The following is an 18,551-nucleotide window of genomic DNA, read 5'->3' on the forward strand; positions in this document are numbered from 1 at the left end:
TACCTATGTTCTACGGAACATATGGACAGAATTACCTATGTCTTTCGAGACATATGGACAGTATACCTATGTTCTAAGGAACATATGGACAATTTACCTAGGTTCATCGGAACCTATAGACAGTTACCGAGGATCTTTATGACCTCTGGATAGGTCCTTCGGGACATTTATATGAGCTGTGGTGACAGCATATGTGTGCAAAACCTCAATGTACTCACATACCTTAAGTTCTCACTAGTGTACATGGGCTAATAAAGAGATTAAACAAATATACTGAATGTGATATGTATACTATGGGTTTATAAATGGTTATCAAAAGTAAGTGGTTTGAAATGTGTTACATGAACCATATGATGTTATATATGTTTCTTAATGATGATATATGTTCATGTATGCTTTATGTTATATGAAATATTATATGTTTTATATGCCTCACTAAGTCATCGACTTAGCGTGTGATTGTTTCACACGTAGGTTTGGAAAGCGAAAAGAGAAGTAAAGAGGAACAAGACAGGTCAGTTCTCCTTACCGAATGTCAGATCAGAAGAGAGGCGAATAATATATATTTTCGTATATAAAGTTCTAGTTGGCATGTAATCAAAAGAATATATTGTATAAGCTCTGAATAGTTTTGTAAATGTTTTGAATAAGTCAAATGTTACAAAAGTTTTTAAAATTACTCACTATTTTATACGAATAAATGTTTGAAAAGTCAATGTGACACTTCGGATTTGTATCCGGGTTGGATACGGGTTAGGGGTGTTACAAAGATGACCATACCATATATACCTAGAGCAAAGAGATCAAATCGTACTTTATCATCTGGATGACTCTGAATAATTTCTTTGATGTTGGTCCAGGAAATGCCTTCGCCCTCGCCTTTTTGTTTTGTACGGGCCACTATCCATTCCTCTCGTACTCCTGCAATCTTTGCTAATTTAACTCGGAAAGGTTGAGTTTTGCTTGACCTTGAATAAATTCAATTTTCCAAAGCCCCTTCTATATGTAGCAAAGTTGTATACTCTTCAATAGTAGGAACCAAGTCCTCCTTATTGAAAGTGAAGCAATTATACCATGGATTCCAGAATTGAATCAGAGCTCGCAACAATTCATCATCAACTTCGACATAGAGCAAATATGGGATGTCCTCGTAAGACAAATAGAACTGCAGTTTTTTATTTGAATCCCAACTCTCCCAAATGCATCACAGATCTTGAAGATCATTCTTTTTTAGAGAAACTTGAGCATAAATTTTTAGATCTGATACATAATCATCCTACAGACTGTCTCCCCCTTGTCTTTGTAAGTCTTTAGCCCACTGTCTTACTTCTGAGTTTCAAACTATTTGATTTGAACACTTTTTATCCATAGATGAAGGTTTTCCAATGAGACGATTAACTCGCAGATCAATACCTTTAATCCTATATGAGGCTATGCAAACATCAAAAATAAAAGAAAACATAAAAAGAAATCAATTAGTTCAAATAATAAAGAAGGAAAAAATTTAATTTAATATCTACCCAAATATTTCTATTTAAACATGCTTTCTACATAGTATACTTTAAATCATCTAAATTCACATGCAATTAATTTAGTAGAGAAATAAATAAATAAATAAATAAAAAGGAAAAAGTTATAATTCATTTCTCCTTCGTATACACCTATTTTAGACAAAATTTCGGCATGATTTCAGATCGGAAGAGTTTCTAGGGTTTACTATATGCAGAGTTTCAGTTTTAAGAGTAAAGGTACCCGAATTGTCCTTGTTGATGCCCCCTTGGGCTGTCAAACCCTCAATCCTAGTCCACTATAGACTTAAGCGGATCGAGTTCAATTCGAGGGGACACATTTCTCTATGCCTGACACGGAGAATAAATTCTCACGAAGACATAGAGCATATGAACCCCGAAAGCTACTTGCTAGGCCTGACACAGAGAATAAATTCTCACAAAGACGTCGCTTTCACTCCCACTTAAAAGGGACAACCTTAATTATAAAGCTTATGTTATGCAATGCAAGTGTTGTGTGTGAGGAGAAAATTCAAACCTTTGACAAACAAATAAAAAAATGAAATCTAATATCTAACAATAAAATAAAAACATTAATAAAGAAGAATATAAAAATATTATGAAAACCATAAGTATATAAAAATTTTGAAAGAAAAGAATTAAATATATTTTTGAATTCTTTAAATTTCCAATAATAGAGACAATTTATAATTGATTTTAAAGCTTGATTAGTCCCCAGCGGAGTCGCCAAGCTGTCGCAACCGGTTTTTGCCCAGACACAAATTTTTACTTGGCGGGAAAAATAAAATGAATAAATAAATGATTTTGATTAAAAAATATTTTAGGAGTCGCCATTGACTTTTTGTGTTAGGTAAGTAAAATACCTAAAAACAATCTTTTAAAATAGTTTAAAAACATAATTTAAAAGATAAACTGATCTGCGTATAACAAAAAAATTTTAGTAAAAAATTATTCGTGGTCGATTACGTTTAGGGAAGGATTAGCACCCTTATAACGACCAAAATTGGTACTCATTAATTATAAATTATCTCTATTATTGGAATTTTAAGAATTCAAAAATATATTTAATTTCTAATTTTGTTATTTCAAATTTATTACAATAATTTTAAGAAAATGCATTAATATTTATAAATATATATTTTTTATATTTTTATAAATAAGACATTTATTTACTTAGGAATATCAGAAAAGGACTTCTAGTTACTTTAAGATAGCCCCTTTCTTAATATTAAAAATATTAATAAATATTAATAAAACGTTTCTTTAAAAATAATTAAACAATAACATAAATTAATATATATAATTTATAAAAGTATGATATTTATTTATATGAAAATATTAGAAAATGACTTCTAATTGCTTTAAGACAATCATTTCTTAGTATTAAAAAAATAAATATTAAAAATATGATTAAAATAATTTATATAAAATTAAAGTAAATATATTTTTTATAAGCATGATATTTATTATTTTTAAAATACATGAATAGGACATCTAGTTGTTTTAAGACTACCCTTTCTTAATATTTAAAAATAAATAAATATTATTAATTTATAAATTTAAACAAATAATATATATTAATATAATTAAAATAAAATAATAATAATTAAAATATTGAATTAAATATATAAAATTTTAAAATATAACTAAACAGTGATTAAAATAAATAAAATTAAAACTATAGTACTAAAATATAAAAAGTAATAAAACTTGTAATTAAAAATAAATGAAAGTATTAAAATTAGTGACTAAATTATAACATTTTAAAATTAAATACCCTAATTCGTAATTATTTATTTAAAATTACAGTGGCTAAACATGTTATTTTACCAATTTATTAATTTAGTGACTAAAATAAACTTATATCAAATTAGAATATCAAATTAAAATAAATTAAAACATGCTTTCGGGATTAAATATTAATTATTAAAAATATAATGGCTAAGTTGGTTATTTAACCTAAAATATATATATTTTATATTAAGGATTAAAATATAATAAAATGAAATTCAAATACCAAATTATAATAAATAAGATATGCTTTAAGGATCAAATTGAAAGTTTTCAAAATTACAGTGGCTGTGGGAATAATTTAGCCAAAGGTAAAATTATACAAAGGTCCCTCCCTTAAACGACGTCGTTCAAGGGAGGGTATTTATACCCTAAACTAAACCGGCCTTAAGGCCATTTTTCATTTCTTATTTCTCTCTTTCTCTCTAAAACGAGAGAAGGAATTCTCTCTGCCTTCTCTATAGGATTCCCTCACCGGAGGGAATCCGGTCACCAGTCGGCAGCCACACGCTGTCGCCAACCCCACCGCCGACCACCGTCGCCAGTGCCTGGAAAATACAAAAGCTTCCCAAATGATAGATCCGAGAGATCTATACCCAAATACGACCCTAGTTTATCCTAAAAAGCTAGGGATTTTTGTGGATCTAGAGAAATACCTTCGGTATTTCGACTTTAACGGTGGCGCGTATGGGAGCGCGGGAACTCCGGTGGCGTCGCAGCTTCCTCTGTAAGGTTTCTTTTAATTTTTGTTTCGATATTTTGGTGGTTTGGTTGTTGTGTTCCTCTTTTTTTGCTCTCTGTTTTTTTCTCACAGGTTCGGTTGATGCCTTTATAGCCATCACCGACGCTTGTCTCAGACCGGATAATAGAGCATCACTCGGTGAGTCACCAAACCTAAAGTGGTGACTCACCCTAAAACCATAACGTGGATGGTCTCCTTTGATTCATGTTGAAATGGCTGGGCATGGAATGGCATCTGGCTGAGACGTGGAGCAGCGGCGATCGGCGTAGCCCCTAGGGTATCATAACCCTAGGGTTCCTTCTGGTGCGTCTGTGGACCGTTGGATCTCATCAGATCCAACGGTGGCTGGTGGATGGCGGATGAGACTAAGATACAAACCTTAAACTGGTTTATGGTACTGTTTGGGCCAGTCTGGGTGTAAAACGGGCCTCCGGGTATTGAGCTTTTGTAACTGGGCCAGTCTATTTGGGCCTATAGTAATAATAATAATAATAATAATAATAATAATAATAAGTAATATAATAAAAAATAATAATAATAGTAATAAATAAATATAATAATGATAATAAAAATAAAAAACCAAATGGAAAAAAACTAGTGTCTTCACCACTTTTGCTTTAATTTTTCTTCTTTCCCTTACTTTTTCAAGGGTTTCCCTTACTTTTTCAAGGGGAAGCTTGATGGGTACTAATGATACATAAACAAGATACTTTAGCATTGTATATACATATTTTTAAAAATATCACTATAAAATAAAGGTTTAATATAAAAATAAAAATAAGTATTTAAATTATATCATTTTTCCTATTTTGGTGTTTAAATTATTTTTTTGTTAATCCTAACATCTTTAACATTACACTTTTAGATGTCTAGACCATCACGGCCGTTAAATGACATGTGTAACCTTTATAAAAAATTTAAACACTTAAAATTATTATTTTTTTAAAAAAATCTCATTTTTCTGAAATTGTAAAAAAAACCAAAATCTTTCAAAATCCTAATTTCAATCCATTTGTCATTGTTGAACACCACCAACGCCACTAACCAACCAAAATTTCAATGATGTGTGACCAACCGAACACCCAACGACCGAAACCCCCTACTCCAACCTCTAATTGCAGTGAAAATTAAAGATTGTACAAAAATAGGTGATCACGAAATCTTGCATTTACACGACCGTTGGGTGTTTGGCCGGCTGCGATAGTAAGGGGTTTTGACTCTTGGGTGGTTGCTCGATCACATGTCATTGGGTGTTCGGGATTGACGGCGTTGGTGGCGGCCAACGATAGTAAAGAGATTGAATTTAGAGTTTTAAAATATTTTGGGTCTCTTTTGTAGTTTTATAAAATTTTAGGCTTTTTCCTTAAAAAATATAATTTTATGTTTAAAATTTAAATAAAATTTTATAAAGGTGACATATGTCATTTAACGACAGAATTTAACGATAGTAACGGTCTATACATCTAAAAGTGTAATGTTGGAAACACTAAGCACCTAGAATGACCAAAAAATAGTTTAGGCGCCTAAATGAGAAAAATAATATAGTTTAATATAAATTTTTATATTAAGCCTAAAATAAATTATTTTTTGAAAGCAGAAATCGGAAAGAAACCAGAAACTTAACTACTTTACACAGCCTATTCCATTAATCAACATGGTAGCATGAGCTTCAACTGTAAGTTAGGAAGATATTAGTACTACAGTTGAATCCAGAGAGTATATAAGTCTAGTAGTTCAACAGTTGAAGAACTACCCTATTAATATCAAGCCTTAGCCAATACATTGTGGGTATTGGCTAAGCAACTCTTCCTGCCACTTCTTTTGAGGGCACTTCTTAATTGTTGCCATTAGTTTCTGTAAGGAAAATCAGTCCCCAGTCCCACAAATGAGCTCCTCTTAACAAACCTGCCTTTCATTCTAGGCCTTTTCTCCGCATTTAGCTTCCGAACTTCGTACCTTATCTTATTCGAAAACAGTCTCGTTCTTCGCTTCTCTCGGTACCTCGATACCCTCGCTTCGCGTTCTCCGTCTGTGTTATTTCCTCTTGCCTGCCACAATGTTCTTCCTATGCCTCCATTCAGCTGATTCTCCTCTCCAGGATTTGAGCCCTGAGGTGACATGGATTGTAAATACTTAATTTAAACATATATATAAATCAACTACTACATGGATTGAAATTGTTTAGGCATTGGCCAAGTATCTGTTAGAGCTTTGAATTGTACCATGAAGTCATCCGAGTTGAGTTCTGGTCGGGTTCCGGTCGTCCAAGGAGAGCGTTGCATGGTCCAAGCATTGATTACTGACTCATAGTTCAGCCTCAGCAACTTGTTCTTCTTCGTCGTCTCGGCCTCACTCACACAATTCGTTGTCATACTCTCCGTTACCGGAATCTCCTTCTGTTCTCTTCGTAGTCAAAACTTAAGTTTAAGGATGCTCTTCCAACATCAAAAGCAGATTCAAAGAAACAAGGTGCTCTACCTTCTTCCTTGACTTTCATTATTTTGTGTTCATGAAATAACTCGCTTCTATTTTCGTTTCTGCAGTCTGAAAATTCAATTCCTTTGATGTCACGATAATCGTCGTCAGGACCAACTCCTAGCAAGCTCTCAACATCGGCAGCGAATTCGGCGAGATCCAAATCGAATGCTAAAAAACTACGCAAATCATCATCCAACTCGCATGTTCTGTCATGTTCATAACCTTCCACAACTAAATTTCCGTCTCCATTCAGCATACCAACTTCGTCACAATCACTTGTTACAATTTGACATAATTCTCCGGAAAAAGAATCGAATACCGGGACTCGACAAAGCAGCTGCTCTTCGTTCTCATCGATCGATCCTTCTTCACTGCCAACCTCAGGAACAAGAGGATCAATAGGATTCCAAACCAACACCTTCCCCTCACCTTTCTGTTGCCCCGACATGGACTTGTTTTGCCTCGGTGTTCTCGACTTCCGAGTGAAACCTCGGTGCCATGCCGGTGCAGCATCTTGATTAATAGTACCACGAGAAGATGCAGTTTCAAGCCTAACCCTTTCATGTCTGCTGGCTAACAGATTAGCAGAGTGGACGGAAGTGTCGCAACCCTGGCAAAGAAAGGCATCATCAGCCGCACAATACCAACGTGCACGCTTCTGCAAACAACCGTCACATGCTCTAGCCGTCTTGCCTCCCATGGCATTCGCCGCTTTCTTGTCGGTGATCATTGGAACTAGCTAGCTCCTACTAACCCAACAGATGGAAAAAAAAAAGAAAAGTGGCTTTACAAAGGGGGGTTTATGTGATCATTGGAACTAGCCGCTTTCTTGCAGGTATTTATTTGGGGTGGAGGGGTAAGTTGTTGAATGTGATGAACCGTTAACGCTTTTGGTTTATGTGTTGGGGAGAGAATGTAGCCCATGCTGGGTTTGGTGGCATGCAAAAGGGGCGTTTTCAAACATTAAAGCCTGTTTTTGGGGAACCCCTCAACTTGGGGATTATCTCAGTGGTTATTGGCTGAAACTTTGAACTTCATCCTAATCCCTCAAGTCTCATTGGTTATCTGTGAAACCCCATGGATTCCTTATGGCCCCCTACCGTTGATTTTTTGTGATTATAGGTTTTGGTTTCTCTTCTGTTAAAATTTTACCTGTAAGACTGTGACGGGAACGGTCGCCTCCTGACGTGTGTGGATGTTACTTTCAGTTCTCATGTGGCTGCCAAGGCCAGCGACCCACTCTAGTTTGATTGACGCAAGGGGTACACAATGGGAGAACCATCAACACTTGTGCCTCACTTTATTTATTTATTTATAATCATCGATATCAGATTTATTGATTATGTTATAATAGAAACAGAATAATAACAAATGCAACATAAATAACACTATAATTTCTTTCGATAAAATCAGGGGTGAAAGAATTTCCCCCCACTAATATGGAAAGTATCTGATTATAAGAGGATTTGGAGAAAATAACTTGACTTCTAACTCTAATCTTTAGTATATATTTATAGAGATGATTACCTTGATTACAAAGGAAATTTGTTTAGTGTAAATTTACTATAATTTTTCTACTATTAATCAACACAAAAGAAAATAGGTTTCCTACTTTCTTCAATTATATCCTAATTTTATTTCTTCATTAATATATGCCACATCAAATTCGAGTTAAACTCTTACAATTTCCATATTGATATAAATTCTGAAAGTACTAGGAGTTTGATATAAAATCTCAAATTCAATAAAATCATCATATCTATAGGATTATCATGAGTACTAATTTTACTTACAATAATGGTACCTCGAGCAATAATATCATGATACTGAATATCAATTTTTTCCTCTCATAAAACTTCGATCATTTGTAAGAAATATGAGATTCTAGCCATCAAAAAATAATGTGCTAATTTGAAGGTCTTCAGAAAGTTCACCAATGAACCCCTTCAACCGAATTACTTCTTTGCAAGCCTCACTAATCATCATATACTCAACATCAATGGTTGATAAAGCAATTGTATTCTAAAAAACGACTTTCCAACTAATTGTGTAGTGAAGATGTACATGTGAGAGATATTCGTCTATCAATATCTCCAGTAAAATCACAATCAACATACCTAATAACTCTATCTCAGTTCTTTCAAACCGTAAACCAATATCAGTAGTACCTCGTAGGTATTTGAAGATCCATTGGACAATTTTTCAATGTTTTTTCGGGATCCGTTATGTACCTATTAATTGCATGCACTGAGTATGGGCGTGATCAAACCATAACATACGTGAGAGATCCCAATGTACTAGAATATGAAACTTGTGCCATGTATTTAATTTCATTATCTGATTGCGGAGATAAATATGATGAAAGTCTGAAGTGGGTGTCTAAAGGAGTACTAACAGATTCAACACTCTACCTATAAAACTCGCAAAGAACTTTCTTAATATATCCTTTTCGACTTGGATACAATTTACATGTTTTTCTATCTCTATAAATTTCTATCGTGAGTATCTTCTTTGTTGGTTTCAAAATTTTCACATCTAACGTTTTTATCTCTTTTTTTTTATCATTGACTATTATCAATATGTCATCAACATAAATGAATAAATATATCAACAGGTCATTACTACTCTTTTTGAAATAAACACAATTATTAAAATAATTTATTTTAGAATCACAAAAAATCATGAATAAATAATATCTTTTACCACTTTTAAGACGATTGTTTTAGGCCATAAAGATATTTCTTCAATAAGCAAATATAATTTTCTTTTTTTGAGACTACAACTCTTCTAATTATTGCATAGGTGAAAGCTCTAATAAGAAAAATTATTAGAATGTGTAAATGGTTAGATGTAATATTGTATGAATTGATTGTGACTTTCAAGACTTTCAAAGTTCATAAAACTACATATTTTGGACATTCAAGTTGTAGGATATCAATATCCTCGATAAGGTATCCATACCTAAACTTTTTTAAACTTAAATTGATTTTTATACCTTATGCTAGTCCTATATCAATATCATATATTATGGTATCAATATCATAAGTTGTATATTTTTATAATTTAGTCCTAAACGCATAATTTTGTCAATTTATGTAAAAACTGTTTTTTTCTTCATAATTTTGAAAGAGCAAATGTTTAATCAAGAATATGCATGTTGTTAATAACCCTCAAACTTTTAAATTATTGTAATCAAATCCCTTAAATGTATGAAATCCATTGTTTTAGATTCTATTTGTAATGTGTGTGCTTCTTAGTCCTTCTAAAAAGGTTATGTATTTACAGTTAGACCCTAGACTTGAATTATAAGACATATTTAGAACCCCTAAATGTATTATGAAGTGTGTTTTAAAAGATAAATGGAAGTTGGATAATAATTGTTTTGAAATCGAATAGGAATGTTGTAAATTGATAATAACTTGATATGATAAAGTATACCAGAAGACTTGGTAAATTGTATGTTTATAGTTTAATCCTTGTGTGTTTAGATTTCCTTGATTTGTGGATGTATTAACTGGTCATGAAATGAGAAATAAAGAAGATTAACGTTTTAAAGTTAAACAATTTATTCTCTTATAGTTCAATTCTAATTCCGTCCCTGAATCATAGTATTTAAGCTCTTGAGAGCCAAATATTATCCTTAAAGATGATCGAAGTTACTATCAATTTGTCCAGACTCAAATGATGCAACACAGACCTACCAATCAATCTCTTAACCAGCAAAATAGTGGACCTAGGATTCATCGTCACATAAGCCCATGAACCCTTTTTTTGTCGGCAAAGGAAACAACAGCAGGTGTCTCGCGCTTCCATTCATCATTCAACGACACCATAATCAGGGATAGATCAAGGGACGAATGAGTAGGGCAGTCGTCCTTAAAAATTTCAAATTCATATACACTTTAGATAATTTCTTTATATTTTTTATTGAAAATTTGTTTCTCCTCACCCTAAGATTTTATAAGTTCGATATCGCGTAAAATTTTATAAATTTATAATCTAACATAAAATCTTACGTCGGTTCATGAGATCAATGTTGTGTTGCTTAACAACAATGATAATACAGCTCTCGTTCCCGATATCAAACCCTACTAGACTCAATTTTTTTCTCTACTAAATTCAAACACTAGCACCAAATTTCCAACAATTATAGATGCATTAAAAACGTTGCTATAATGAATAAAAAATGCCGCTAAAAAGCTATTTTGATAAATATTTATCAAAATTTCTAATCCCTAAACAGCCGTTTCATATTTAATCAAGCTACAAAGCAACCAAAAGCTTCAAATCATTAGATTGGCCTTTGTGGTTAGTAATTGATCCTACATTTACCAGGCTTAGATTAAATTCCTCTCATCTATCCTACATTCAACAGGTCTAGATTAAAATATTTTTTACATCCTTATTTTTAAAAGAATGTTAGTTATAAATGTATTATTATAATTTAGTTTTAAACAGAGTCGAAGAGTTTTAGGTTGGATTTGTTAAGTCCAATGTATTTTTCAGTAAAACGAATATTAGATTCACATTCAGTAGGTAAAAAAAGAGTGAACTAGAAATTATGGGGTCCAATGGTTGAGATTGACGACGGTCGATGGTGATTGACGATGACCGATGGCAATGGCGGTGGCCATCGGAAGGATACTTTGGTTGGATTCAGAGGTCAAATTGATATTTCATCTAAAGTTTGGTGGTTAAAATAATATTTCATCTAAAGTTTATGCGTCAAATTAAAAATTAATCCTTTCTATTAACGTGTCACTTTATTTAATTTATAGAATTTAACAACTCGGTGATGAAAATGTAACAATTGATAAGGTAATTTATTAAAATTTAATAAATCGATAACGTAAATTATCGAAATGTAACATTTTAAAAAAATTGATAATAAAAAAATACAAATATAAAAATAAGATTGACCATAACAATAATTTATCCAAAATTTATTTTATTTGCACTTTTCGACCTCTTATTTTTTTCACCCAAGCCTTAGTGTTCATGTAAAAATAAATTACATTAATTTGCTAGTAGTTATGTGGTATACTATTAAAATGATGGATTCTTCATTGTAGTGAAGAATAAGAAATTCATTCTCAGTGGTAGAACAATGATACTTTAACAAAATGCTAATTCTTTTAAACTTTTTTTTTTATTTCTCTTAATCATACGACTTCTTCCAATAAATGAGACCAACATGTCAATGGAATCACTTGAAGATATTTTAAAGTTCACGTACACAAATCAAGTGAACTCAATGGTTAAGAAATTATTATTATTCTTTGATGTTTTAAATTCATGTACAATGTAAGGATATGAGCGTTCATATCAAATAATTGATAATTTTTAAATAGATATGATCTTTTATATATATATATAAAGCTCACTCAAATTTTAGATACAAAAAGAAGTGTGTGATACAAAATAGTGCAGAGAGATATTAGCACAAATTCATTTAGTGATGAAAACGGGTAGAGTAGGGTTGGGTTTTCGGTCAACTTGTTCGGAACTGAAAATATATACACTCAACCATAATCTGAATAGGCCTGAAAAATATATATCTTCCACTTGATCCGATCTTACCCGAAAAATATATACTCTCCACCCGAACTCAACCCAACTCAATTTTTTAGAGTATAAACCTGACTCGACATAAAATGAAGACATAATTGATAAAACTATAAAAAGGGGGATTATAGAGGGGTACTACAACAATTATCCATAAATTTATATAAAAAATTATTCTATTACTCTCGAGTTGGGTCGGTTGGAGGTTTTCCACCCTCCACTCGAACTCGACCCTAAACTCTATTTTTCTTAAATTCGACCCAATCGAGTTAGATCAGGTCAAAACCCATCAATTACGGACAAAATTATCATCCCTGAATTCATTGGCTATTCCCTTCTTCCATGCGTTGCAAGCACTTTTTGTTGATCTAATCCATTAACCTAACCAAAAAATAATAATAATCCAAAACTCAAGCAGCATCTCTTTGAAAAACTACTTTTATCCTATAGGATCTGATTCCATCAGCAGTCCACCAATTCAAAAAGGGCCGAATACCCATTTGAAAATAATCAGGGAGGAAGATGCCTCTTCGACATTGCCTGCCAAAAGCTGAGTAAACTATTGTCCCAAGTTGGAATGTTTGACATTTGTTTATGGAGCTTCCTACATAACAAGTGATTAAAAAACTCCTATTTATCAATTGCACAAGATTGTTCAACCTTAGGAGTCACATTCATCGGCTTAATCTCACTTTTATAAACCTTATTTATGAGATGGAAGATATGGGTTGTGTCGACTGTTGAAGGTTTACTCCATATTTAGATAGAGCAACCGATTGTTATATGATGGTTAGTCGATATCAAATTTCCAATGTTTCCCATGGAGGGGAGGATGAAAAGTTGAAATGAATATCTTCTCCCTCTCCCTCAATCTTGACCGAAAGGTTTTATACTTAGACACATAATTATTATAGCTACTCGTAAGCTGACATGTCTGATTGATGTTATCACCTGTCAATTAATTTTAACTTTGATAAATCATGTGATGTCTGTTAAAGGTCATGTCAAAGGATTGTGACTTATTGAATACCCGAAGACACTTTCCAAGAACTCTGATGTGTGAAACGAAATTCGAAAGAGATAAAACACAAATAAAGACACTTGTATCCATTGCATAAGTTGATCAAATCACATAAATAAATGATTAAAAGAATGGATTATACCAGAAATAATGAATTGGGTGAGTCTATTTCCTTGAGAATAAAATCTTGGTAAGTGAACTTTAGAGGGTATATAGCAGCTTCAACAACACAAGGGGCATCTGAGAAGTGAGATGGATATGGTAAGACAAAAGTTAAAGGGTAAACAGAAAAAGAATAAGAGGAAATAAAGTTGATGCTTTGTAGGGGGATAAACTTTATTCAAAATGCAACTGCTTTAACATAAAGGAGGGGGGCCCTGGTTCGGAGGTGGAATCATGTGCCTTGCATTTCCATACACATCTAAATGCCCAGTTGTGCTTGTATCATCATCTTCTTATTTCTATCATAAAATCTCACTACAAACCAAGGGGATCAATTGTATTAGCATCCTAGTATTTCGGTTACTACATTATTTCTTGCAGCTATAATGGTTTTAATGTTAAAATAAAATATTATTATTCTTAGAGTTTATGAGTTCAATCAGTTATATTTGTATAAGATTTTGTCAATAACTAAAAAAAATGAGAAAAGGTTATTACCCATAAAAATTATATGTTCTAGCAATTATATTTATAGAGTGTTTGTACGTTGTTAGTTATTTAAAAAAAATCTATATAAACCGTATAATCATCTAAAATATTTTAAAAATAATTATATGTTAAAAGCGTTTTAAATAAAATCTATATAGTTTTAAGTTACCTTTACCTTACCCTTCAATTGATATAAAGGAGTGAAGGTAGGACGAGAAGCTTCAGCAGAGAGAATGGAATATGATTTCCCCACTGCCTCAGCAACATCTCTCTTTCTTCCTCTATGTTCTCTTTCTCTCTCGAATCTAAACTTCAAATAAAATAAATAAATAAGAAAGAAGCCCACCGCATATTAATAAATATTTAAACAACAAATTTATTTAAGTGATAAATAATTAAATATCATTTAAATAAACCAAGTTCAGTTTTTATATATATAAAAAAATTTATTTATTAAAATCAACACGAATCAATTTAGATCGGTCAGAATAAATTAAAGCAATCAATATAAAATAAAGTAAAAGACAAATATATTGAGAAAAAACGAACCTTAAAAGCAATTCCCTCCGAAAACCAACCAGCCTCCGCAATCAACGCTTTCTCTGCCATTATCCCCATTTTTCTTCTTCTTTGTTCTTTACTTGCCCCAACAAAACTCACCCCTTTTCCATTCTATTCTTTCTTTTTGTAATTACTTTTGCCACGGTTAAAATAACACCACAATGGCGGCAGCGTCTCAGCAGCAACTTCCACCGCAACCGCCCAATACAGTGCGCAAAGTGATCGTCGAAGTGGTCGAAGCTCGTGACCTTCTTCCCAAAGATGGCCAAGGAAGCTCCAGCCCTTATGTCATTGCCGATTTCGATAGCCAAAAAAAGCGAACTTCTACCAAATACAGGGACCTTAACCCCGTTTGGAACGAGGCGTTGGAGTTCATCGTTTCCGACCCGGATAACATGGTCGTTGAAGAGCTAGAGATTGAGGTTTTTAATGATAAGAAATTCGGGAATGGGAGTGGCCGCAAGAATCACTTTTTGGGTAGGGTCAAGTTGTATGGGAGCCAGTTCGCCAAGCGAGGAGAGGAAGGATTGGTTTATTTTCCATTGGAGAAGAAGAGCGTGTTTAGTTGGATTAGAGGTGAGATTGGGCTTAGAATTTATTACTACGATGAGATTGTCGAAGATCAGCCTCCGCCGGAAGAACCAGCGCAGCAACCGCAGCAACAGCCACCGCAAACCGAGGATGCAAAGCCTACTCCCGGGCTTGTTGTTGTGGAGGAAGGGAGGGTATTTGAGGTTCCTAGTGCACATAGAGAGTATCCTCGTGGAGTTGATGGCTATTCTCGTGGACATGGTACTGTCCGTTGTTACCCTTCGCCGCCCGTTATGGTCGCCGAGGAATCTCCACCGGACGTTGTTCATGTTCACGATGAGCTACCTCCCCCTGCGGAGCCAACTTCCATGCCTGTCCAACCGCATATGGCGCAGGGACTTCCGGTTCCTGAGGAGCATTTTCCAGTGCCAGAAGTGAGAAAGATGCAGAGTAGCAGAGGCGAGAGAGTTAGTATTTTGAAGAGACCAAATGGAGATTATTCACCTAGAGAAATAGCGGGCAACAAAACTCAAGGTGACAACGCCGCCGCTTCTGGAGTCTGTGGCGCCGACAGGATCCATCCATACGATCTAGTTGAGCCGATGCAATATTTGTTTGTTAAAATTGTTAAAGCGCGTAGATTGGCTCCAAATGATTCCCCTTATGTTAAAGTCCGTACCTCCAACCATTTCATCAAATCGGACCCGGCGATTTACCGTCCAGGTGAGCCAACCGACTCGCCAGAGTGGCGCGAGGTGTTCGCTTTAGGTTACAATAAACAAGAATCAGCTAACGCAACGCTTGAAATCTCTGTTTGGGACGCTCCGACGGAAAATTTTCTTGGCGGCGTTTGTTTCGATCTTTCTGATGTTCCAGTACGAGAGCCACCAGATAGTCCTTTAGCACCGCAATGGTACCGACTCGAAAGCGGTGCCATTGATCAAAATTCCAGCAGCGTTTCCGGTGATATTCAACTAGCTGTTTGGATCGGCACTCAAAACGACGACGCTTTTCCTGAAGCGAGGAGTTCCGACGCACCGTCCGTGGCGCACAGTCGATCAAAAGTTTATCAATCTCCCAAGCTCTGGTACTTGAGATTGACTGTTATCGAGGCTCAGGATCTTCAAATTCCTCCGAATCTGCCTCCTTTAACGGTGCCTGAAATTCGAGTCAAAGCGCAGCTGGGATTTCAATCAGTGCGGTCAAGGAGAGGAAACATGAACAATCATAGCATGTCGGTGCTATGGAACGAGGATTTGATATTCGTCGCCGGCGAACCTCTTGAAGATTCGTTGATTCTGTTGGTGGAAGATCGTACGAACAAGGACGTGATCCTTCTCGGCCACGTCATGATCCCTTTGATCTCAATCGAGCAACGGATAGATGAGCGGCGCGTGGCCTCCAAATGGCTTGGGTTGGAAGGGGGTGGGGGTGGGGGTGGTGGACCCTACTGCGGGAGAATTCACCTGCGGCTCTGCTTGGAAGGTGGTTACCACGTACTGGATGAAGCGGCGCACGTGTGCAGCGACTTCAGGCCCACGGCTAAGCAGCTGTGGAAACCGGCTATTGGGATTTTGGAGCTGGGGATCCTTGGCGCTCGCGGCTTGCTCCCCATGAAAACCAAAGGCGGAGGCAAAGGCTCCACCGATGCTTACTGCATCGCCAAATACGGGAAAAAGTGGGTCCGCACTCGGACAGTCACCGACAGCTTCGATCCACGGTGGAACGAACAATACACGTGGCAAGTCTACGACCCTTGCACCGTCCTAACTGTTGGGGTCTTCGACAACTGGCGAATGTTTGCTGACATGGCAGAAGATAAACCCGACTCCCGAATCGGTAAGATCCGAATACGTATATCCATGTTGGAGAGCAACAGAGTGTACACCAATTCCTATCCACTCTTGATTTTAACCAGAATGGGGTTAAAGAAAATGGGTGAAATCGAGTTGGCGGTTCGCTTTGCGTGTCCGTCATTGTTACCGGACACATGTGCGGCTTACGGGCAGCCATTGCTTCCGAGAATGCATTATCTCCGCCCACTAGGGGTGGCTCAACAGGAGGCATTACGCGGAGCCGCGACGAAGATGGTTGCACAATGGCTAGCGAGGTCAGAGCCGCCGCTCGGGCAGGAGGTGGTGAAGTACATGCTGGATGCAGATTCTCATACATGGAGCATGAGAAAGAGTAAGGCAAATTGGTTTCGGATCGTGGCGGTTCTGGCATGGGCAGTCGGGTTGGCTAAATGGTTGGATAATATCCGGAGGTGGAAAAACCCGGTTACCACAGTGTTGGTCCATGTTCTATATTTGGTGCTCGTTTGGTACCCTGACTTGGTTATGCCAACTGGGTTCTTATATGTTGTTTTGATTGGAGTTTGGTATTATAGGTTTAGACCCAATATTCCAGCAGGCATGGATATAAGGTTGTCCCAAGCTGAAACAGTGGATCCTGACGAAATCGACGAGGAATTCGACACTATACCGAGTTCAAAGCCACCGGAGATAATTAGAGCCAGATATGATAGGTTGAGAATATTAGCAGGAAGGGTTCAAACGGTATTGGGAGATTTTGCTACCCAAGGGGAAAGGGTTCAAGCCTTGGTGAGTTGGAGGGACCCAAGGGCTACAAAGTTGTTCATTGGGGTGTGTTTAGCCATCACTTTGATACTTTATGTGGTGCCACCAAAAATGGTGGCAGTGGCATTAGGTTTTTATTATTTAAGGCACCCTATGTTTAGAGACCCAATGCCGCCGGCTAGCTTGAACTTTTTCCGAAGGCTTCCGAGTTTATCAGATCGATTAATGTAGAGTTGAAGAAGAAGAAGAAGAGTAGACACATATATAATAACTATTATTATTACCGAATTTTAAGATAAAAGTGGGGAAAAGAGGGTGAAAAACATCATAAACAGCTGTGTATGTTGAAAATGTTGTCCCCCTAAACCTATATAACATTGTAAGGAGTGAAAAAGGGAAGAAAGTGGCCACTGCCCAGTGGTCATTACATCTTTCTATTTTTTTTGGGGGGGATGGGGTACTGCAATTGATTGACCGACCATGGGAGACTTGGAATAAGAGAAAGAAAGTGGGGAGATTGATTATTGTAAAGCCTACATTGAAATTGTTTTCTTTTTTTGAACACATAAAAACCCTATATCCACTTCATTTTATGCTTCCTGTGTGTTAATGTAGTGGGATTGCAGAATCCATTTCAAACATAACCCATAATGGCTTATGTCGTCAGATTGTTGATTGTTGTTGTAGTTCAAGTCAAGATGTCTGGTTGGCAATTGGCAGCTTTTACCAACTTTAATTTTCAAAACAATTTTGACATTTAGGGCTAGGCCTTGGCGTGCATACTCAAAATATTTTCATTATTAAATAATAGAATCAGATGTCAAATTCATTAAATCTTTTACTTTATAAATTCAATCAACTGAATAGTTTAACAGTGATTTAATGAGTAAATATTAAAATATTTGTAAAATATTTGTACTCTTGTCTATTATCATTCGAAGGAAGAAATGATTAATGTTTTTTTAAGTTGGGATGATTATAAGATAATATTTATTTAGAATTAAAAAATTTAATTAATAATGAATGTACACACTCGAACTCGAAATTTCTAAGAAAATTGATACTCTTTTTTATTATTGAAATAACTCCATAAATTAAAAGAT

The 18,551-nt window shown here is 35.2% G+C and overlaps 1 protein-coding gene and 1 pseudogene across 1 annotated transcript; one reads left to right on the forward strand and one right to left on the reverse strand.

Annotated features, from left to right (window-relative positions):
• Positions 1-5,839: 5,839 nt before the first annotated feature.
• Positions 5,840-7,277, reverse strand: LOC120117272 (annotated as a pseudogene).
• Positions 7,278-14,350: 7,073 nt separating this feature from the next.
• Positions 14,351-17,972, forward strand: LOC120117273 (protein QUIRKY). The gene has a single exon (XM_039137569.1). The coding sequence runs from the start codon at positions 14,500-14,502 to the stop codon at positions 17,677-17,679; it is 3,180 nt and encodes a 1,059-aa protein (XP_038993500.1). The 5' UTR covers positions 14,351-14,499; the 3' UTR covers positions 17,680-17,972.
• The last annotated feature ends 579 nt before the right edge of the window (positions 17,973-18,551 follow it).

The sequence above is a fragment of the Hibiscus syriacus genome, unplaced genomic scaffold (assembly GCF_006381635.1).
Source record: "Hibiscus syriacus cultivar Baekdansim isolate YM2019G1 unplaced genomic scaffold, ASM638163v2 tig00110319_pilon, whole genome shotgun sequence".
Taxonomy (NCBI): domain Eukaryota; kingdom Viridiplantae; phylum Streptophyta; class Magnoliopsida; order Malvales; family Malvaceae; genus Hibiscus; species Hibiscus syriacus.

Bases quoted from the DNA above. Each gene is read 5' to 3' on its own strand.
- LOC120117273 (XM_039137569.1), top strand. From the start codon at position 14,500: ATGGCGGCAGCGTCTCAGCAGCAACTTCCACCGCAACCGCCCAATACA.